This window comes from Pantherophis guttatus, chromosome 1 (genome assembly GCF_059756535.1).
Source record: "Pantherophis guttatus breed Tessera chromosome 1, ASM5975653v1, whole genome shotgun sequence".
Lineage (NCBI taxonomy): Eukaryota > Metazoa > Chordata > Lepidosauria > Squamata > Colubridae > Pantherophis > Pantherophis guttatus.
The window spans coordinates 73,610,128-73,634,225 of NC_142063.1; the positions used below are offsets into that span (position 1 = coordinate 73,610,128).

Below are 24,098 nucleotides of genomic sequence, written 5' to 3' on the forward strand. Positions count from 1 at the left end.
TGCATAGGAGTGTTAACTGTTTCTCCCATCTGCCTTGATAAATTATCCCAGTATCTCTCATTCTTGTCATTCGAAGGCAAAGACCTTAATCTCCCATACTCTTATTATTCTACATTTGATTCTAAATAAAATACCATGCCTAAAAGTTAGATTTTAGAAAATATATTATCAACATGCATCTCTTTACTAAATCAATCAATCAATCAAGTATTTGTGAGGAAGAAGTGTTTTTCTCCTTTACCAGATTTTCTCCCAAGAGTATTTGGGTCTGTGTGGGTGATATGGATTCTTGTTAGAGTACTATAATTTAATTGTTGTTCCAAAAATAAGATTCCTGCTTAAGCAGTAATCTACAAATCCACAAGGGGCACCTGTTTTTTTTTCCTTGGCTTTATCCAATAACACTATGCCTGATTACAAGAATCTTGCAGACGCTTATTCCAGGGTTAAAAAAAATATAAGACAGCGTCTTATTTTCAGGGAAACACAGTACACACACACACACCCCTTAATCTTATTAAGGCAGTAATAGATTTAAGATAAAGCTCTGGTAGAAGCTCAGGAAAATATTTTTGAGAATATCTGGAAGGGAACATCTTGACAATCCATATCACTCACACACACACACACACACACACAGAGAAATAAAAAATATTTTATTTCTTCCATCAGTTTAGCGATGCTCTTAGTTAACTATTTATTATGCCTTACTATGATCTAAAGGTGGTCTATTTAAAATTAAAGTTGAATGCAGCTTAGAAGTTCCATTACAAACTTCCCTAAAAGCTCATTGTAGTTATATCAATCAGTTTTCTTTCATAATTTCATGAGGCTTACTTTCAAACACAGTTGGGTTGCAGGTAGCTAAACAAACAGGCAGATAGGATATACAGTGGGGCAAAAGTATTTAGTCAGCCACCAATTCTGCAAGTTCTCCCACTTAAAAAGACGAGAGGCCTGTAATTGTCATCACAGGTAGATCTCAACTATGAGACAAAATGAGAAAACAAATCCAGACAATCACATTGTCTGATTTGGAAAGAATTTATTTGCAAATTATGGTGGAAAATAAGTATTTCGTCAATATCAAAAGTTCATCTCAATACTTTGTTATATATCCTTTGTTGGTAATGACAGAGGTCAAACGTTTTCTGTAAGTCTTCACAAGGTTGGCACACACTGTTGCTGGTATGTTGGCCCATTCCTCCATGCAGATCTCTTCTAGAGCAGTGATGTTTTGGGGCTGTCGCTGGGCAACACGGACTTTCAACTCCCTCCAAAGGTTTTCTATGGGGTTGAGATCTGGAGACTGGCTAGGCCACTCCAGGACCTTGAAATGCTTCTTAAGAAGCCACTCCTTCGTTGCCTGGGCGGTGTGTTTCGGATCATTGTCATGCTGAAAGACCCAGCCACATTTCATCTTCAATGCCCTTGCTGACGGAAGGAGGTTTGCACTGAAAATCTCACGATACAGGGCCCCATTCATTCTTTCCTGTACACAGATCAGTCGTCCTGGTCCCTTTGCAGAGAAACAGCCCCAAAGCATGATGTTGCCACCCCCATGCTTCAGAGTAGGTATGGTGTTCTTTGGATGCAACTCAGCATTCTCTCTCCTCCAAACATGACGAGTTGTCAGCTGTTTCTACCAAACAGTTCTACTTTTCTACTCATCTGACCATATGACATTCTCCCAATCCTCTTCTGGATCATCCAAATGTTCTCTAGCAAACTTCAGACGGGCCCGGATATGTACTGGCTTAAGCAGGGGGACACATCTGGCACTGCAGGATCTGAGTCCCTGGCGGCGTAGCGTGTTACTGATGGTAGCCTTTGTTACGTTGGTCCCAGCTTTCTGCAGGTCATTCACTAGGTCCCCCTGTGTGGTTCTGGGATTTTTGCTCACCATTCTTGTGATCATTTTGACCCCACGGGGTGAGATCTTGCGTGGAGCCCCAGATCGAGGGAGATTATCAGTGGTCTTGCATGTCTTCCATTTTCTAATTATTGCTCCCACAGTTGATTTCTTCACACCAAGCTGCTTGCCTATTGCAGATTCAGTCTTCCCAGCCTGGTGCAGGTCTACAATTTTGTTTCTGGTGTCCTTTGACAGCTCTTTGGTCTTCACCATAGTGGAGTTTGGAGTGTGACTGTTTGAGGTTGTGGACGGGTGTCTTTTATACTGATAAGTTCAAACAGGTGCCTTTAATACAGGTAATGAGTGGAGGACAGAGGAGCCTCTTAAAGAAGTTACAGGTCTGTGAGAGCCAGAAATCTTGCTTGTTTGTAGGTGACCAAATAATTATTTTCCACCATAATTTGCAAATAAATTCTTTCCAAATCAGACAATGTGATTGTCTGGATTTGTTTTCTCATTTTGTCTCTCATAGTTGAGGTCTACCTATTATGTCAATTACAGGCCTCTCTCGTCTTTTTAAGTGGGAGAACTTGCACAATTGGTGGCTGACTAAATACTTTTTTGCCCCATTGTACATGTGAGTCATGTGAAGTTAATCATTTAGTAGTATTCTACTGGAGTTCCTGCCAAACCTCATGTTTTATGTAATAGGAAAGGACAGCATTTTCCAGATACTGGTAAACTGCAACAATAAGCAACCCCGACCAGCATTGCCAGTGACTAAATATACTGAAATAACACGTAGTTGAGCAGTATCTGAAGGGCCACCTGTTGCATCTTACTGTCATACAGCCTAATCTGTTGAAGGGAGGGGTATTTTTATGTCAAATATTTGAGGAATAAGTGAGCATATTTGTGTATTTAAAATTATCGCCTCTATCACTTCCAAGCGCTCAATAACACAAAATGGCTTTTAAAATTTCAAACACTGAAATAAAATCATAGGGATGGAAGATTGTTTCAAACAAATGATTGTTCAACCTTTGAAAACTTGAGGTGGAGCACCTTCGACTGCCAGAGGCAGGCAGGCAGAAGAAGAAATTCTTCCTCATTTTGAATGTAGATCTCCCTCTAAAGCTTCCACCCCTTGCTTCTGGTCCTACCCTCGGGTGCTATGAAGAATGAATCCACACTTTTTCTGTAAAAAACTCTTTAACTGTCAGGAGATGGCTATTGTCTCCCCTTTGCCTTTTCTTATTTCAAATTTCGTAGGATTAACCTCCAAGGACTTCACCATCTCTGGTCCTCTGCATTCTTTCCAGTGCCTCTTTATATTATGGTAACCCAACCTGACACAGTATTCCAGGTGCAATCTGACCAGTGCAGTGTGGAAGTAGCATTTCCCCTGATCTTGACATTATACTTCTGTTGGTGCAGCCCAGGGTTGCCCAGATTCAGCGGCTGCAGTGCACTGCTGGTTCATACTTTAATCTGGTCTACCAGGACACCCAGATCCTTCTCGCAAGCACTATCACTTACCTTATGCTTACATCTGTTTGTTTGTTTTTTATTTCAAAATGTTACAGTTTTCACTACTGAACTTTATATTCTTGGAAAGAATAGGCCCAGTCTTCAATTTTATATATACAATTTAAACAACACACACACAATCAAACAGCTTGTAGCTTTTCCAGGGATACTCCAGTAATCTCTTTGATCCCATTAATTCAAATTATCCATTGATTTTCCATCCCATTTCCCTCAACTTCGCTTAATACAATTATTTTTTCTCATCCATAATCTGTTCATACCACATGCCCAAAGTAATAATTTTCAATTTGCTTGCTCTTCCCCCCTATGGAACAAGGTTATTTTATTTGGTTAGGATTGAGCAATTGGTGGTTCTTAAAATTCATTGGTTCTCAATAAACATTTCCCAAATTATAATTTGAAGGCATTGTAATTCTCTCTCTTGGTCTTCAGCATGCATTACTATTGGAAAGACCACTGCATTAACTATTATGATCTTTAGATGTCCTTAAATGTCCTTATCCTTTAAAACGGGGGTCTGCAAACTTGGCAATTTTAGACTTGTGGCTGGCTGAGGAATTCTGGGAGTTGAAGTCCACAAGTCTTAAAGTTGCCAAGTTTAGAGACCCTGCTTTGGGTCCTGGTCTTGTCTTTCTAGAAACTGGGCTGATAAAATCATATTCCAGCCAGAATCTTACATTCTTCTCAAACCTCAGACCTTTTACTCTGTTTATTTTGTTTTGATCAGTATGGTACTTTCCTATGCTTGTAAGCTGAATATGAGACTGTGATTTCAAGTATTCACATTATGTGCTGACATTTTCCATACAATGAAGTTCTAAATGCATTCGTGCTCTTGCCAAGTATTTGCTGGTTTTAAGAATAAAAATGTTGAGACAAAAATTTCTACCGGTATGTTTCAGTTTGTTTAAGGAAAATGTTATTGTCAAGGTTCCAAGGAACACCCCAACAAAATAAAGCTCTGAGGCCTGAGGTTCCTCAAAGTTCCAATTTATTAGAGATGTCATGTTGGCACATCTGAGAAAACCCAAATCTGAAAGCTTCCAAGTTTTCCACACCCAGCTGACAGTTCACAGCCCTGTCCCTCACCCACAAGTTCATCACATTGTCCAATCAACTCTTCACATTTAACTGGATACAATCTTCAAGCAGTCTCCGTCAGACGCAGGCAAAAGTCCTTGAATACAGAATGTTGTTATAACTAATTTTCTACCACTCGAACAACCCCCTCCCAACTTCCCCAGCTAAAATATGTGGCAGTTAAACAACAAAAAAAATATTGTTTTCCAAAACTGAGTTATTTTATGATAACTAATTACATCAACAATTGTGACAGTTATGAAGGTTGCATCAGTACAGCAAACCTATTCAAGAGCTCTGCTGTATCAGCTATTGGTCTATCTAGACCAGGGGTGTCAAACTCACGTCGTCATGGCAGCGTCACATGACGTATCAGGACTTTTTCCCCCCTTTGCTAAACTCGGTGTGAGTGCGGCCAGCACATGACACATCCGGCCCATGGGCTGGGAGTTTGACAGCCCTGATCTAGACCAGCACTCATAGATGGGCCAACTGGATTTATTTGGGGAACTCTGAAGCTTTGGCTACAGCTTTCTAATTTAAGGATGCTGATGCTGCCTCAGTCCCTAAGTGGGACACGAAGAGAACTCTTTCAAATATCAGTTAAATCACATTCAGCATGACTCAAACATGCTATTTAATCATTTGTCAGACTCTATTTAATACATTCTGACAGTATCAATTCTTACAAATATTCCTTTCATAGATAGTTGACATTTGTGGAACCACTAACATTTTAGAAAGCCAAAACTACCAAACTATAGAAATATTTGAAATGTTTCCTTGAACCAGCAGAGCAAATCCTTCAAATCAATGCCATATTCCATACGTCTTATTGCTGAAGGGCTATTTGTTTTAGACTGCAGAAAGCAAGCAGTGACAACAGAAAAATAGAAAACTACCTCCAACCATTCTTTTTTTTGCAGGGCAGAGCTGGTGGCTCCTAGATATGGAAATATCACTAAATTTGTGAATGTTAACTGTTTATGAATACATAAGTACTCATTTTTTTGCTTCCAGATTTAACGTATATCTTAAGTACAAAACATAAGCCAGACAAAATATCAAGTACTGATTATTCTTATACATTCAGCCTGTTCTTCAAATTGCTATAAGTACTGAGAACCACCACACAAATTTGAAATGAGTAAATCCAATTGGATAGTGACAATAATCTTTATTTTTGCCCAAAAGACAAAGCCAATTTACCATCACCTCTGTTCCTAAAATCAGTTAGCTCACCGAGCCCAAGTTTCTCAAACTAAGGCAATCTATCTAAGCTCCTAGGCAGGGAGCTTTTTCCACCTAATTTTTAATACTGTATTTTCTGAATTAGAGAAGTCAAGGATTCAGCCTTACACGTGTATAAATTTAGTTTAGAATACTGCTGGTGCCAGTCACACCAAGTTGTACAACTGAACTAGGGATAAAGCAATAATCCCTGATAATCAGAAGAAAACATATCTCTCTTCAAGCTTTGGCGAGTCTCCAAGAAAATAGCATTGTAGGGATGCCTCTTTCAGCAGAACAGGGATGAAAACGGTTTTGTTTTCTATTGCCTGAAAGCCCTTAATTGTAGGAGGATTTAGACTTCTTACCAAATACAAATAGGAAGGAATAATCTGAAATAAAAGCAACATTTGTAGAATTTCCTTTCAAGGTTCCAAAACGGCTTGCTGGCATCATTTCGAATACTGTTTCTTATGCTCAGCTAACTAGCCGGGCAATACTGGGAGATGGAAGTCCATATATCTTAAAAATTGCTGAGATTGAGAAACTCTGATTTAAAAACAAAACAAGGTAACCTGTTCGTTCTTCCAACAACATTTCCCACCCTCCCTTTCCCTTCCGTCCACAGACGCTTTTCCTCCGCCCCCGCCCTCCACGCGGCCCTAGTAGGTAACTTCCGCCGGTAACTCCTCCCCCAGAGGGAAAGCCTCCCTTCCACCCGGGTTTACCCGAGCTCAGAATACGCGCGCGCTGAAGTCTGGGAATCGCAGTCCGCCAGCGGGTTGGAGCTTAAAGAATCTGCGCAGGCGCCATTGCCTCGTTGCCGCTCCTCTTAAGGGAAGTAGCGCCGCCATTTTCTCTGGCGGACTGAAGTGAACGTTGCTGTTCCGCACGGGCGAAACGAGTTTCCTTAAAACGCTTTGCCATTAACGTGCGCGACGGTTTCCTTTCAGGCGGTAGAGCGGGGAGACGGAGGCGAAGGTGAGTCGGCCAGAACTTCTTGGGGGTGGGTGGGTGGGTAACGATTTTAAATGGCCCCGTAAGCGGCAGGTGGCTCTGACGCTGAAGCTGAAGCCTAACCTGGGCCGTTTCCCTTATCGGTTGTTCAGCCTGGTCTTAGCTTCCTTTTCCCCTCCCAGCAGCCTCTCCTCTCCGCCTCCGTCATTGTTGCCGTTAAGTTTCTCTTTTCTCTTCCCTCCCCCCTTTTTTTCCTTTCTTGAGCTTCCTCGTTTCCTCCTCCGGCCGGTGTTGTTTTCCTCCAAAGTTCTGCACCCCGCATCTCCCGCCTCTCTAACCCTAAACAGATTAACGTCCACTTCTGTTGGAGAGGAACTCTTGAGAAGGGGGGCGAAGGCAGAGGTGATTTTTTAAATGACCTCTATTATTCTCCTCTTTTGAACCGCGCTTGCCTTTTCTCATGTTACAAGCGATGTCTTTCTTTCAAACCAAACCACAGACCTCTTTTATCGCTCTTTTTTTCTACAGCCTTGAGAGCTGTCTCTGAAGGGGTGATGGGTTTTATGTTTTTTTTTTTTTTTTTAGTTGACTACCTGGCCTTGTAGGAATCGGCCATCCGGAGTGTGTTTGCTTAAATGGGGTTAAGGAGGATTTTGGAGCTTCCCTGTTTATTTTGGAGGCGCTTACCAGAGTGATCCAAGGGTTATATGAACCTGGAAAGATGTCCATGCTATAAGTAGCAAGTGGGGTAAGAATAGAAAGCCAGAATCATCTATTTTCATTAGAGTTAGTAGTTCGCTTGTTGGTTCATCGGGTGTGTTTTTGACAAGGTCGCATCCAGGTTCCAGGAAAAAAATCCAGGGAATTTCCTGACAATTCCTGAGTCTCCGGAGAAAGGCGGCATATAAATAATAAACTAATAAATAAATAAATTAAACAGTTAATCAGTGGAACAATTTTTGCCTCCAGAAGTTGTGGATGCTCCAACACCGGAAGTTTTTAAGAAGAGATTAGACAGTTTGTCCAAAATGGGATAGAGCTCCCTGCCTGAGGAGGGGGGTTGGACTAGAAAATATCTAAGAAGATAACCTTCCAACTCTGTTATTCTTATATGAATTCTTACAGAAATGGGGAAAAGAAAGAAAATTCTCAAAAAAAACCCAACCATGGTTTAAAATATAGCCCCTTATTTTAAAGACCTCTGAGCTTGGATTTATTTAAGCAGCAGTTTTAACAAGAATTCCTCAACTTTATTTTTTGCAGCTTGGAATAGAATGAGTGGCTGTCGTGTCTTTGTTGGACGTTTAAGCCCACACGCTCGGGAACGAGACGTAGAGAAATTTTTTAAAGGATATGGCCGTATACGTGAGATTAATCTCAAAAATGGCTTTGGTTTTGTGGTAAGTATATTTATTCTGGTATATTTTCTGTTTTAGGCAGCTACTGGAGCAATATCATGGGGTAATACACATATAGTACATAATGTGATGTACTATATATGTGTTCATTTGCTTTGATAGTTGCTTTTATTTATAGTTGGTATCTGCAACATCTCCTTAGAGTATAGTCTGGGCTGTAATTTGCTCATATAAGTCTCTCATTGCAGCCTCAGCTTTTTAATTCAAGAATACAGGAACAATCAGGCTGGAAACAATACACTAATCATGGAATTACCAAGGAAAAAACCACACCTCCACCAACACTGGCAGGCCAAGCTAATGTATATAAACAGGGAGCAACCTGACATCACTAGATGTTACCTACTGGGTAATTTAATGTCCGCAGGCAAATAATCAGATTCTGAGAGCACCAAGGACTCCACAGTTCAACCCTGAGTTACAGTTATTCTTTTTTCTCTTGTAACTATTTTTTTAATTCCGGGGCCTTCATGCCTCTCCAGTAAACCCTTTTTAAAAAATGAGAAAGGGTAGACATTGGTGCTGCACTGTTTTTCTTAGAAAATATGAACTGGAAAAGAAGTAGGAGAGTCTCCATAATTGTATTTCCTGCACAGTTTTGTTCCATAATATTGCTGTTAAAAATTGGAGATAAGCTAGAAAGAAACCCAACACACTTCTACATTCTCTCAAAAAAATAAAGAATACAATATTGATAGAAGTGCATACCTGTCCCACTTTTAACTGGAGAAGAAAATTCAATAAATTGTTAGCAATGTTTTTAACAAGCAAACTCAAGTTATATAGACTTGTCTTGTCTGCTGCTAGAGACAGAAATAGCTAACTAGCCTGCACCAGTGCAGGCAACAATAAATTCTGTCTTGCTGCATATTATTGCAGCTCATCAGAGAACCAAAAGTGAATGATTAATGTTGGGAATGTCATATAATTTCTCTCATCCCTGAAAGGAGAAGAAGATGGGCAAATTGAGCAGTTGTTTATCTTTCTTCTAAGCAACAGAGAGGATCCCCTTACATTTAGCCTTCCATGTTTATAGAGGCTGCAAGTAATTGTATCTTTAAATAACTTCTAGCTTTTGGTCACCATTTATATAAAAACCTAACATGAAAAGTCGGTTTAAATTATATTATGAAATTCTATTAAGGAATTTTATTTGAGTATTTGAAAAATTATTTCAATATTATGAAGAGGGTTTTACTGGTGAAATGTTTAGGACAATGCCAATATTTTTACAGATTTTCAAACATTCTAGTAAGAAAAATTACAGGATTTAGTAGAACCTTATAATTTAATTTCCAATCTTTTGGTGTGAAACCCTTGCATGTTCTAGATATACTTATAAATAAGGTATATTTTGTTTTATTTACTTAAAATTATATTATATATTATATATAGCAACTTTTTCAGTCCAGATTTGTGGAACTGCATGTTCCATCATCTCTCACTCCTGAAGATATAGTCATATAAAAGGATAGCACAGTCTGGATCAAGCATTAAGAGCCTGTATATTTTTGTTTTTTTGAACTATATCTTATGCAGGAGACCTTACTTAGTGACTGCAAGTGGGTCAATTTGATTGCTAAGCAGAAAATCATGTAACTATGACAGTTCCTCAGTTCCCCTTTCATCGCTAAATGAAAAATCACATGACCATGACTTATGATTTTACTTCTGCCTTCTCTATTAACTTTGCTTGTCGCAAGCCCATAGCAATGCACACATATATTGGACACTGTAACACTTGTAAATGTTAAGATTGGTTGCAAAGTTTTTTTTATAAAAAAATCTTTATTTCATTAAGTGAAGTCAATAAGCAAGGACTACCTGTAACATACTCGTACATTTATACCAATAGGGAGGAATGCTGAAAATTATGAGCATAATGTGGAGACATCTGAGTTTTCCACATCTGATACAATGCAATGGATAAAAATTATCTCAGAAATTAAAATCAGGGTTAGGCAATTTTAAATTATAGCTCCAACAATAACCAGAGCAATAGCTGATAGAATTTTTAAAAGCAAAAATATTTTGTTTCATTCTTTTGTTTTCCTAGGAATTTGAGGATCACAGAGATGCAGATGATGCAGTTTATGAATTGAATGGCAAAGAGCTGTGTAATGAAAGGTACTATTTAATCTCAAGTCATATGACAGTTCAATTGCAAATCTGACTTTGTTTCATTCTAATATGCTTTGTGGGGTTATTGTGAGGATAGAATAAAAAGGGACAACACCATGTATGCCAATTCATACGGGGAAAAATCCCAAATGCACAGTCAGGCAGTATGTTTTCTAGGACCAATTAAATTTGCACAGAAATTATGGAGTAATATTTGAGAATTAAAAGATACTTTTAAAAACTTTTAATTTTGAAACACAAAGCCTTAAATCAGAGGATTAATAAAAGAGAATGAATGAAGTGTCATAGGCAGGATTTCAGATTATATTTGAGACAAACATGTGTATTTGTAACAAAATTAATAAATACTCAGTTTTCTGAAGCAGCCCAAAAGCATTATTGATTTATATCAGAGATGTATGACTTCTCTGATACAGAGAACTTCAGGTCTTAGAGGTACCCACTAGAACTCCTTAAGCACAAATGGGATTCACTTGTGCAGAAGCTTGGTAAATCAAGAAACATCAGGAATGTCTTCCTAATGAATCATCTTTATTCTTTAACATAGACCGTAGAGAATCTTCCCTGCCCCCAAGTCCTCTGTGTAAACCCTGATGGAAAAGTTGGTGGGGAGTAATACGCTGTTTATGAAATTGGTTTTTCAGCTAATTTCTTGGCCAATTCCTAACTAAATAAATGCTGTAGAAATGAATGCACATTGTTTAGTCATCTTATATATCCTTTTACTTTTCAGTTATAAATGTCTGAAGATCTTAATTTAGGCAGTGAGAGATTTTCTTGATTGTAATGATCTGAGTTAACAAGAATTTGCTTTTGTTCTTAAGTTTGTTCAAAATTATCACCATCATATTTGGCTGTTTAATATATTCCTTTCCACTAGAAAAAGACTGAAATACTAAACTTACTTATTTTTAATAGGGTTACAATTGAACATGCCAGAGCCCGAAGAGGGGGTAGGGGCAGATACCCACAACGATTCAATTATTACCAGTCTTATGGGGGTGGATCTAGGTAAGAAGGAAATTTTGTTTACTGCACTTTTAGATGTGGTTTTAAAATATCTCAGTCCTTAGCTTCAGAATTGTAATATAGTTGATATTTCTAGATACATTTTAAGCTACTTCTCCAGTAAGGCAATAAAATCATCTTTTTTTTTTGTAACTCATGCTAATGTAATTGCAAACAATTTTGGTATATGCACTTTATTGGTTGAAGATGCTAGGTTCAAATAATTTAAACATTGAGAAGAGAGGTTACTGCTACTGCTTGTAACTGAAGCGTTTACAGATTGCACATAATTGCTTCTACAAATTATTCTCAGCTTCTACTCAGTCTCGAAAGGAAAGATTTATAATTCATAAAATTTAAATTTCAATCTGTAAAGCTTGTTCTTGTATGAGCATCATTGAATAGAATGGCTATTGTAAGATGTATTGTGCCCTGGTTGTCTATAATTTTAAGTTGCGGGGCAGCTGGACTATCGTTGAAAAATATAGCTGTAAAAGCTGGCAGTATCCTAGGGCTATCACACCTTATAGTGAAACTGAAATTTGAGATCTTAAGTAATGTTTCTTTTGAAACGTATAGGGGCTATTGAAGAATTATATTTGTGATACATATTTGATAGTATCTTTAAAAATAACACTCATGTTTCTCAGATTCTCTGATATAAACTATTATTGGAAGTAGCTAGTACATATTCAGACCCTTGTATTGATGGTTATATAAAATATAACAAAATTTCATTTTAATGTATGCCTAGTAGTGTACATTCAAAGTGACAATAAAGTTATTCTAAGTCATATAACATTTGTATTTTTGCATTACATTCTGAGGCAAATTTCTTGCCATCCACAAGTACAAAGCATTGAGAATTTGTACTTTTGCATATTGAAATGTCCTGTTCAGCTTCTCTTTTTTTTAATGCAGTGCTATTGCTGCAGTAGGAATGATCCAAGGTCCAGGCTATAAATGAACTTTTAAAGTAGGATATGTGACTGATTTTCATGGGTATCTGGCATGGTAGTAACGTTCATGACAGATAGTGCCAGACAAGAAGAGACTACTATTTCCAATGCCTCAGCCTGCCAGTTGGGGGATTCTGAAACTTCTGTTTAAATGCTCTGAAGATCTGGATATTCTGAAAAAGGGGGCATTTAGAGGTATGCAAATTAAATTGTGTGCAACTAAATTGCCTCTTCTTTAATTCTCCCAAAGAATGTTGATTGTTGCATTTGTTGTTATATGACAAAGCGATCACTTTTAAGATAGCCTGAATAAACAAATGTGGAGGTTTCAATTATTCATACACTTCTCTTATAACACCTTGGGGTTTGATGGCAACAAGCCAGCTCTTGTAGTAGCAGAGCTGTTGTAATGTCAATGAAGTTGACATAGTTCCTGAGCTTACTGCAGCTTATTGAAAAGCACATATAACCCACAACCTTATCCTCTCGGAGCTGATTTGTTCATATATATTCCTTATTTGTGCCAAAGGTATAAATTCCTTGGAAATTGTTATATTAGATGATACCTTTCAATATGAAAGTTTTCAGTACAGGTAGTCCTCCACTTACAACAATTCATTTAGTGACCGTTCAAAGTTACAGTGGCACTAAAAAAAGCGATATGACACATTTTTCACATTTACCTTTGCAGCATCCCAGGGTCACATGATCAAAATTCAGATGCATGGCAAGTGGTTGATACTTATGATGGTTGCAGTGTCCTGGGATCATGTGATCAGCTTTTGTAAACTTCTGACAAGCAAAGTCAATGGGGAAGCCCGATTCACTTAACAACCATGTTACTAACGTAACAAATAAAATGATTCGCTTAACAGCTGTGGCAAGAAAAGTCGTAAAATGGGGCAGACTCGCATAACAAATGTTTCACTTAGCAACATAAATTTTGGGCTCATTGTGGTTGTAACTCGAGGACTATGTATACTGAAATGTTGTACAGGTAATCCTTGACTTACAACTACAATGGAGCCCAGAATTTTGATTGCAAGTTCTTGCAGTCATAAGTTGAGGCACCATGTGACCAGACTTGATTTTATGACAGTTGTAATGATTGCAAATTGAATCGTGGTTGTAAGTAAATCATGTGATCATTAAGTACATCAAGTTTTCTGAATATGCTTTTTTTTTTTTTTTTTTTGCTGGAAACCAGCAAAAAAATGTTGCTAACTGCAGTCATGTGACCATAGGACACTGCAACCGGTGGTAAATGCGAGCCAGTTGCCAATTATCCAAAATACAATCACATAACTGGGAGGTTGGCAGTCATAAGTAGTTCTGCTTGCTTTCATAATGTAAACTAATAACAACTCTGCTGTTCTTTAAATACATTATTTAAATACAGAGTAGTCATATTTTTTAGAAATTTTTTGAAGAGATAAAATCTGACAAAAGTAGAAAGTGTTTAAATTTTCTGCTGGAAATTTAGTTAAAGAGTAATGGGAAATGTTTTCCATTTGTAGTCAGTATGGTCCACCTCTTCGTACTGAACACAGACTTATAGTTGAGAATCTTTCTTCACGTGTCAGCTGGCAGGTGAGTTGGTGCTTACTTTAAATAACATTTATGTTTTTTAAAAAGGATGGGTTTTGGTTTCCTAAAATAGGTAACATAAAGCATTAGCACTTTTTTTTTTAAGTAAGAGGCTTACATTTCTTTCATTTGCATTACCAACAAGCAAACTATGCTTAGATTTTAAAAAACTGCTAATTAGTGTTTCTTGGACAAATGAAATCTTCACCTCATAAGATTGTCAGGAAAAAAAGCTCTCAATGCTTAAACATCCAATATAATAAATAAAAGGCTGGTCTCATTGAGTGATAAAGCTGCAGATTGCTTCCAATTTTATATCTGGCTTCAATAGAATGAACAGAATTATTCACCTGTTTAAAAGTATTGTGTTATGTTCTAATGCAGGATGTTTCGTGCATTATGTTATCTGTATTCTGAAAGGGACTTGTGACTTACAGTGAGTAGCTAACATGATTTTAAATATCCAATTTGTGCATGTATTTGGGCATAAGTATTGTCAGTGAAACAAACTGTTTGGGGTTGTTTTCAGATATTCATTTGGGAGTGAAAGTTTAGACTACAAGTTTGTTTTTCTCTAATGTGTCCTTGAGTTGGTTTATTACTAATGGGATTGTTTTGGCCCTTAGCAATTGTTTGGAATTACTTAAAAACTTCTTTTAGCAAACCTATACCCCCTTCAACAAGTTTGGAAACAATTATATGTTACATTTCATTCTCCCATTCAGATTTTTTAAAATAGCATTTAGGTTACTAAGCCATTCTTCTCCAACCTACTATTTCTGTATGTGCTTCTCACAGCATAAATTCTGTTGTCAGTGTATAAAAAGTACACATTTCCAGATTTTTTTTAAAAAAAGAACTCTGCATTATGCTAGATTGAAAGAATAGATGTTAATAGGAAGAAGTAAGAAAACTCAGTAAATTGTAAATATTATATTTTAATTTCAGTAGCGTTTAGACTTATATACCGCTTCATAGTTTTACAGCCCCCTCTAAGCGGTTTACAGAGTCAACATATTGCCCCCAAACAATCTGGGTTCTCATTTTACCGATCTTGGAAGGATGGAAGGCTGAGTCAACCTTGAGCTGGTAAGGATTGAACTCCTGGCTGTGGGCAGTTAGCCTGCAATACTGTGTTCTAACCACTATACCATCACAGCTCTTTAACCAATTCTGTTTAGATTTTATTCAAAATTTCTATAATTTTAGTCTGTATGAAGAACTATATCATGCATAAACTAATACAATGCTATTACATTTTTGACATGATATCGTCATATGGCCATCATTTTTATTGAACTTCATTTTAGTCCTTTTTGCATAAGTGTACAAAAATGATTGAGACAGCAATCAAATTTCTACACTGCCAGTCTCACTTAAATGACTCTTGGTGGTTTACAATAAAAATTCTGCCTTGAAACATTTTGAGTGCTCTTATTTTTCACTCTATAAATTTCAGTATCTGTTCTTTAAATAGGGCTTTCCATCATCTCAAAGAATGAAGAACAAATAAAAAGTTGGAAGTAAACTAAACCCTTAGTTTAACAGATTAATGGGCAAAAAGAGGTATCTATTAAAATAAAAAAATCTATTAAATCCATTGGGATTTTATACATATATAAAGTGGCAGATATATCAACAGAGTTTCCCTTGATTCATCTGAAATTTACTAAACCAACATGTTACATCAAGATTTATTATAATTGCGCAAATATGAACTGGAGAGCTGTCAAGAGACTGATTTTAGCAGTTTAATATATTGCATAATAATTTTAGGTCAACATAGAGATAGGGTCATAGCATTTGGAGGAGAACAGATGTATTGCTTGAGTATCATAACATGCTACACTTGCTCTAATATGAGAAATTCACATGGGAGAAACCAGGAAGATTGGAACTTTGATTATTTCGGGGAGCACACTGTCCAAAACTAAAAACATTTTGTTTAATTGGTGTATCTCTAATCTTCCAGGTTTGCAATATCATCTCTTCTGACATGTCAAATCTTATGACATGAATATGAAACTTGTCTTACACAGATTACATTCAGCAATATAGCCCTCTTATAATTCAGGGAAAAGTGAGTAAAGTAGTTTGAAAAAAGTTATCTTGTATCTTTTATGAGTGTTACAACATGTTACAACAAGCACCCTAATCTGCAGCCCCTGCCAAAATGATTCACAGGCTAACAGACCTGATGTAGAAGAAATAAAATATCTGAAGAGAAAAATGGCTTAGAATTGAAATATGTAATGTTTTTTTTATAAAAACCCAGGTGGAAAGAACTCTGATAAGGAGACTTCCAGCAGGAATATTTTAAAATATTAGAATGCTGCTTAATCACACCTACTTAGCTCAGCATTTGAGTTCCAGTATGCATCCATACTAGTATGTATATAAATAATGAAGCTAACAGCTCTTAATTTATGTCATCACAGTATCTGAGATTCAGCATTCTATGACTTGTAACATTTAACTACAAGAGGCGTCCTTCCATTATTTTAGTCCTGAAGAAAGCCTCTTTGTTCCTCCCGTTTAGTCACCTGTCAACAACCAGATTCAATTACCTGTTGATACTACTTAACCACCACAGTGGCCTGGTGGTTAAGATGCTTGTCGAACAGAAGGTTGGCAGTTCAAGACTCAAGTACTGCATTATTTATTTATTTATTAAACTTGGGATTAATGAGGTGAGCTCCTGTTCCTGCCCCAGCTCCTGCCCACCTTACAGTGTGAAACCATGCAAATGCAAGCAGATAAATAGGTATTACTTTGGTGAGAAGGTAACAGCATTCCATTGCCTCACTGTATAGTCATGCTGGCCACATGACCAGAAATGTCTTTGAACACAGGCCCCCTCAGCTAAAAAACGGGGCCAAGTACCACCCCCTAGAGCATGGGTCCTCAAACTATGGCCTGCGGGCCGCATGTGGCCTGCCAAAGCCATTAATCTGGCTCATGCAGGACCACGAGGCTGCCCCATCCACATCACCCCACCCACCCTTGGGCTGAGCGCAGGAGTTACCTTTGCAAGCCCCACAGGTTGGAACTGAAAGGTAAGGTCAACAATTTTGGCTTGCAGAGACGTTCTGGAGGCAGGGTAGGTGAAAAACGGGGCGGACAGACATCCCAGGAGGCCAAAAAACGGGGGGAAAGTGGCCCGTTTTTCACCAAAAAACAGGCAATTTTTGCCTGTTTTTGGCTCCTGCAGAATGCTGCTGGAGGCGGGGGAGATGAAAAACAGCACACAGACGCCCCAGGAGGCCAGGGATGGGTTCTACTTACCTCTGCAATGGGAGTGTGTGTGCAGAAGCTTCTGCGCATGCGCAGATCATTCACGATGACATCCAGGTGGGTGGGCGGAGCCTCCCATCGCAGTTATTACCGGTTGGCAAGGACCGACCGGGAGCAATCCACCACTGCAGGAGGCCAAAAAAATGGGCGAAAACTGCCTGTTTTTCGCTTCCCCGCCTCCAGAAGATAGAGAGAGAGAGAGAGAGAACGGGCAGAAAGAGAGAGAGACAGAGAGAGAGAGAGAGAGAGAGAGAAGAGAGATTTATATGCCGTCCTGAGTTTTCGGAGAGGGGCGGCATATAAATTGAATTAATTAAATTAATTAAATTTCTCAAGCTCCTTGGGGCTGAGAAGAATTGCTGCAAAACTTGAGTTTTCTGAAGTGGACCACTAGACTCCTAAAGAATTGAAAAAATGATCTAGTAAAAAGAAAAGTCAACCAAAAGAGCAACATGCAAACAAAAGCAAATAAAATAACCCCCAGGAGCAAAACAAATTAAAGTTTAATTTGTGTGCATTGTTTAATGGACTGTTAAATTGGTCACACCCACCTAGTCACATGACCTAGTCACGCCCACCCAGCCAGTCCAGCCCTCCAACAGTCTGAGGGACCGTGAATTGGCCCCATTTAAAAAGTTTGAAGACCCCTGCCCTAGAGTCAGACACAACTGGATAGAGGAAATCTTTACGTTTACTACTTGGCATGTTGTCTTTTTGACATTTTAACCAGAGAAAAATAGTTTCACAATTGATTTTCTGAAATGTATGCATGTTTTGTTTGCTATTCCTGGCATGATGGTCTCTAAATGCCTTTCTGTGTATTTTTTTTGTGAAAGCAGGAAAACATAAGATAGATAAACCTTGGGCAAACCCACTAGATTATTTATGATAACCATATTTACAACCATATTCTGGCAGTTTTCTTCAGTCACATCTAGTATGATTCCTCTGGGACTTTGTGTGTGTGTGTATTTAAATGTGTATATACAAACACACACAGGAAGCACATGTGTGTATATGTATTTATTTATTACGAGCCAGTATTCATATCTTTAAAAATCCTATTAGGTCTTGGTTACCTGTGGAGAGAAAAATTGTATGAAACAATTAATGTGAGTTTTCTTTGGGCAACATCAAACACTGTATACTTCTGCTGAAATGCATGCAAAAACCACAACAATCACTTTGTCAGGTTAAGTGTATGCCATCCTCCCCATTTGTGAGTGATCCACGCGTTACAGCTAATTATAGATGGGATCCATGTGGTTCTTCTTTGTAAACAACTTCTAAAAATTTCCTTGCTTTTAAACTATAAAGTGATTTTCTGTTCAAATCTATTTTGCTTCCATGATACAAGCAGCTAATTATTTTGAAGGAAGGTATTGAAAGTTTTGATTTAGATGATATTATCAATTGTATAAGAAACACTAAGTTATGGCAGATATTATTTACTTGACTTCAGTTAGTGCTCAGTGTTCATACTGTGCTTGAGAAAAAGTAGACGTTTTAACCTGATAAATGTTAGTCTCTGCCTACTACTGGCAGAAAGAAAACATATTTATCATAATGCATCCATCCCCATTTCTTAATTAGCTTGTTTGCCTAGCTTAATTTCCTTTGAAACAGGAGAGACTGAATAGCAACCACCTACTTTTCTATTTTCCTAATTAAAACGTAACAGAATATAGTATGAGATTGTCATAAGATACACTTTGTAAGATCTCAGGAATTATAATTGGAAGAGGAAAATCCTGGGGTAACTCTTAACACAAGCTAAGTTTCATAGTCCTTTGAAATCACTTTCCCTCCTGTTTAATTTGAGTGGGAGGGCTATTTAATTAACTTGAGCCTTACTAACAGAAGTCATCAATCATGCCTGAGGCAAGGCTTTACTTAAGTTCACAAATTCAATAAAATGTTGTGAATTTAGCTAGCATTTAAAGGATTCTAACTTTTAAGTTAGAATTTTAAGATGTTAGGTTTAAAGGTATTAGTTTCCCACTGATATATACTTTTAAAATCCAGATGCTAGTAACTCCTAAGGTACATATATACAACTTATTTTCCTACCCCCCTTTAAAATTTTTCCACTAATCTAGGATGAGAAAAATAAAAATACTTTTTAAATAAAAGTGTTAATATAGTTATTTCAATCTTCTAATTTCTAAAGAAAAATAATTGAATGTCTTGTGACATTGAAATATGTAGAGCTAATTTAACATTAACCTTAATTAAATTTCACACCAGGTAATTAAATTTGAAATATGATATAATCAGATTCATAGATAAATGAGTGTCTTATTTCATAGTTAATGAATTAAAAATTGTGCAAGGGTTGTTTAAATACACCTTTTACTGTGATTTGAATTACTGTTACTATCATACTGCATTGTGTTGTAAGTTTTATATTGAGAGGATTCATTCAAGTGTATACTAATTACTCCTATCTTGATTTCAAAGTTCTTCTATTGTTAAAAAACTCACTATCATGGAGAATTTTGACTGGCGTACTCAGTATGCTATAATTGAATCCTGCTTTGAAAGAATGTCTGCTTTGTTTTGTGTTAGGATGAAGGCTCAGGTGTTTGAACTGTTAGATTCACATGCTAGTTTGTAAAATCTGAGCAGTACTTTATTAAACACTATATAACTTGAGGTATCCTGTAATCTAGTTCAACTTTAGGCTTTTTGTTTGTATATTTTTTTTCACAAATATACTCTAACCAAGTTCATTTTGAACCTCTTTTAACAGCCTTGCTTTGGGTTAGCCCTCGTTTCTCTTGTGTGGAGGAGAAAGAACCCAAGAGGTTGGGGTTCCTAGTGGCTGAATTTCTAGGGCTTGGCCTGTTCTGAGTTTTCCCTTTGGTACCCATGACACAGCTATCATGGCGATGTAGACCCTGGTTGGCTCACAGCTCGATTGGCTAGCACAGGTCAACCTCAGGTTCTAGAGCCACTTCCGGAGACTTTCCAATGCTTTCAGGGTCTTTGGTATCTTCCCTGAAGCACATTGCTATGCTCCATTCCTCTGCCCCTCCCATGTAAGGGAGTTCCTCTTGAACTGCTAGGCTTATTGGACAAGCGACTGTTTGCTTAAGGGTACCTGCTTATATCATCTGACCACTTGTGGTATGTTATGGTAAGTAGCCTCTGGCTATAAAATGTCAGCTATTATTGGGACATTTTGTAAAAATTAAGAAATAATGCATAAAGGACTTTTTAAAAAAGTAACTTAGTTACATAGCATTGCAAAATAAACACCGTCTCAAATACATTAAATGCAAGTCTCTGTTAAAATAACACTAAGGTTGTGGCACGGACTGACAAAAGCCATAAAAAATTTAATACTATCTTTTGACAGGTTGTGACAGAATCTTAGCATTAACTTAATAAAGACATTTGTGTTTAATTTTTATAGATTGGGACATAGTATGTTTCTAGGCAAACCTTGAATATACAAGTGAACTGAGATTTCAGGCAATCAAATGCTTGCATTTAATAACACCATGCATATGTTCATAGTTAAAATACATGTTATATATACTTTAGGCATTATAGAAGGTATATCTTAACTATACAAATTAGTTTAATTTTTCTCATAGTTATAGCATATGACATTTTGCTATATAGTTTGTTAACTATTAACTCCTGTTTAACAATGCATCTTGAATCTTATTTCCTAACCTGCACTATCACTCTTACTGCAGGATTTGAAAGACTTCATGAGGAAAGCTGGGGAAGTTACTTTTGTGGATGCTCACAGAAACAATCCAAATGAAGGGCAAGTTGAAATTTTGCATCTACTGAGGCTGGGCGGGCTTTAAACACCAGCCCTTCCACCATGCTGTTTAACAGACATCTTTGTTCCAGAATATAACTGAAAATGCTATTAAAATCAGATTCCAGAATCAGCACAGACTTATTCAGATCAGAACTCCATCCTGTCTATTGGGATCATGGAATTTTTCTGAATGTTATTAACTAGAAAACCCAAAAATCTGTTAACTGTTTTTATTATATATAGAATCAGTCAGAAACAACTGAGAGAAACAACTCCTTTTCATCTGTTTAAAAATTGTTTCCACACAATCATTTGCTAGAAACAGAAAAATTTCCATGGAGAAGTTCTAAAGAACATATAGAGAAAATATTTCACATCTCTCTTATGTTCTGAAATTGTAACAACTTTAGGCTTAGGTATTGAAGATACTGTAATATTGACATTTGGTTATAATTTTTGGGAGAAACTAAGATAACCAGTAATGTATTTATAATTCTATGAAAGAAGAAATATAATATACCGTACTTTTATCACCACTAATAATTTTTATTGTAATTTTGCTAATGAATCAACAGAGTGGTAGAGTTTGCATCATCCAGTGACATGAAGAGTGCAATGGATAAATTGGATGGCAGTGAATTGAATGGACGTAGAATTAAACTAATTGAAGATCGCAAAAGGCGCAGGTATTTTGTTAGATAAAATATAATATGAATAGCAATAAAATAATTTGGAATATTTATATGCTAATTCAGGGAATGTTGCAGCAGCAGCATTGTATCCCCAAAATTTTCTATCAAAGCATAAATTTTCCGTCATTTGGTATTAGTAGCAGATTTTGTACAAATTCTCTAGAGGCTCCATTTCACACTTCAGGTAACATCATTTGTACATTGTTGGTTAAGTCAAGTATGGCAGAACCTACAAGAAAGAGTGATATCAGACATAAATAGTTAAAACATTGTTCAAAAACTTAGGAAAGAAAATAACCCATAATATAAATGAAAGCAACTGAATTTGCTGCTGCTCCAATCATTCGTGATCCACCCAGAGTAAATTAAAATATTTGCATTGGCTGTCCATTTTAAATAAACACACTATGCCAAGGTTTAAAGGAAGGAAACCTTTCCTTTCCCTCTTAAATTGTGGAATTTCTACTTGATTTTCTTACTAGGTCGGGGTTGCATATAGACTTATTAGATAGAGCAATTACTGCTAATGGATAAATGAATGGATTTACTGAATTATGCTAAGGTTGCAGAACAAAGCATTTCAAAATTATTTTTATTTTAAATACTGGTGCTTGTACTCTATGCTGAAATTGAAATCCAAATGCGTAATTCTTGGGAAATAGACTAGGAAAGAGACATTGGCTATGAACTGAGGAGCATATTCTTGGTGCTTCAAGAAGCAGTAAGTCTAGTGAACTTGAAAGAGAAACTTGCATTTTCAGGATTTGCTGTAAATGCTGGAAAGAGATAAACTGTAAAGAAAGTTCTTTAAAGGCTAAGATTTTCAGACTTCTATGTGATATGCATTCTATGATAGACATGCAAAACTGCATGCAAACGTATTTGGTGAATATGAATTATAGAGTGTCACACACAATGAAAACTAATGGCTGAATATTTATTAGGAGCCGGTCTCGTTCTCGAAGTTATTCAAGGTCTCGCAGCAAGTCAAGATCTGCAAGATCCTCTAAGTCAACCAGCAAGTCTCGTTCTAAAAGCCGCACCCCGGAAAAAAGGGGCTCTCGAAGCCGTACACCTGAAAGAAAAAGCTCTGAAAAAAACCACTCTGGCACGCAGAATTCCTCTCCATCTCCTCCGCCAAAAAAGAGGTCTCGCTCCAGGTCAAGTTCTGCTGAAAGCTGTACTTAAAAGATATTTTGAAAAATGTATAAATGTTTAATTTCCAAATCAAATTTTCTACAAGCTTAAATAAGTTGTGGATGGGGGTGTTCTCAAATGAGCACAGACATCTGAAGAGCGCACGTAGGTAGGTAAATTGTAAACAGTAAAAACAAAAACCAATAAATTGGCAAATTATAATTACTCAAATGTACTATGCACTGTGTTGAGGCCTTGCTGAATAAAGTAGGACACATTGGGAGAGTTTTCCTCATTGGTATATTCAATGAATTTAAGACCTAGACTGTGGTGTTGCTTTTCAGAATCCTTTGTGCTTTGCACATAGATTGTTTTGTACTTAGCAACCAATAAGCCACCAAGTTAACTACTAATGTGAAATTTGAAGGTGGACATAGCAGCTCTGTTTAATAGTGCACAGAAAAGTATGTTGATCTTGAATGATTAGTTGCTTATACCACACTAATATTTATATATCAAAATAGCAAATCTCAGAAATGTTTAATGTTACCAGGTTAAGTTGCGATACATTTTGGAATGCTAGTTTAAGTTAGTTCTTGGTTGAGAAGCGTGTTTCCACTTTGAGTTTGGTCTGGACTGGTAATAAATTTTTCATATTATTACAAGTAGAAAGAAATCTTCAATGCAGCAGTTCAGGAAAATATTTAATCCATTTTATGAGAATGCTGTCATTTTGTAGAAGATGCCCTTAAAAATTTAAAGACATGCCCCTCTTACTGAAGCTCCAAGTTTTTATTTTAATAGCATACAAAGAGTATTGTTCTATATGGCTTCCAATACAAAAGAGTAATTGTTAGAGGTACATGAAGTATTGGAAGCAGTAAATTGTCAAATATAATGGAAGATAATATTCAGTTGTCAAGGTAAGTAAAAGCTTAATGTATTGTGATTTTATGAATGCTAAATTGTGAAATGGCATTTTTCTTAGTTCTACAAAACATGATTTAGCTTTTGTTAATAGCTAGTACTTTGCTAATCCTTAGCTTTGAGATCAACTAAATTATCTGGCTTCCATGTAGTTAAAATGAGGGAATCCATTTGAAATATTTGTAAGCAACCATAAAAATGTTAAATGTACCAATGTGCTATAGTATATAAAATACATCTCCCCTATATCTCCCATGCTTTCTGCAGCTTTGGCGGTCTTTGTGTTGCTCATTTAAACTACATTGGTAAACTTTTCTTTGTTAACAGTTTTTGTTTCCAATAAAATTGATAAACAAAGAAATCCTAATTTGTCAGTCATTGTTCAACATGGATACAAAACTGGGTGATAGAGACAGAGAGGACTTGGACAATTGTAGTCATTCTGCATCTTCAGGTCTACAGTTTTTTTTTTTTTTTTAA

At 36.9% G+C, this 24,098-nt stretch overlaps 2 protein-coding genes and 1 long non-coding RNA gene across 3 annotated transcripts in view; 1 reads left to right on the plus strand and 2 right to left on the minus strand.

Annotated features, from left to right (window-relative positions):
• Positions 1-4,380: 4,380 nt before the first annotated feature.
• On the minus strand, positions 4,381-6,516 carry LOC148116445 (uncharacterized). The gene is made up of 2 exons (XR_015729460.1): positions 6,085-6,516; positions 4,381-4,583 (listed from the first exon to the last, which is right to left on the minus strand). It is a non-coding gene; the product is annotated as an uncharacterized LOC148116445 (long non-coding RNA).
• On the plus strand, positions 6,413-23,979 carry LOC117665576 (serine/arginine-rich splicing factor 5-like). Its single transcript, XM_034417635.2, has 8 exons — positions 6,413-6,697; positions 7,937-8,073; positions 10,148-10,218; positions 11,152-11,244; positions 13,718-13,790; positions 20,789-20,862; positions 21,438-21,548; positions 22,499-23,979. The coding sequence occupies exons 2-8, from the start codon at positions 7,948-7,950 to the stop codon at positions 22,740-22,742; spliced, it is 792 nt and encodes a 263-aa protein (XP_034273526.1). The 5' UTR covers positions 6,413-6,697; positions 7,937-7,947; the 3' UTR covers positions 22,743-23,979.
• The window catches only part of RAD51B (RAD51 paralog B), a 485,747-nt gene continuing 479,740 nt past the window's right edge, over positions 18,092-24,098 (minus strand). Inside the window, exon 12 of the mRNA XM_087876343.1 lies at positions 18,092-21,783. Coding sequence (XP_087732469.1) covers positions 21,763-21,783 — 21 coding nt within the window. The 3' untranslated portion in view covers positions 18,092-21,762. The remainder of the gene's footprint in view (positions 21,784-24,098) is intronic.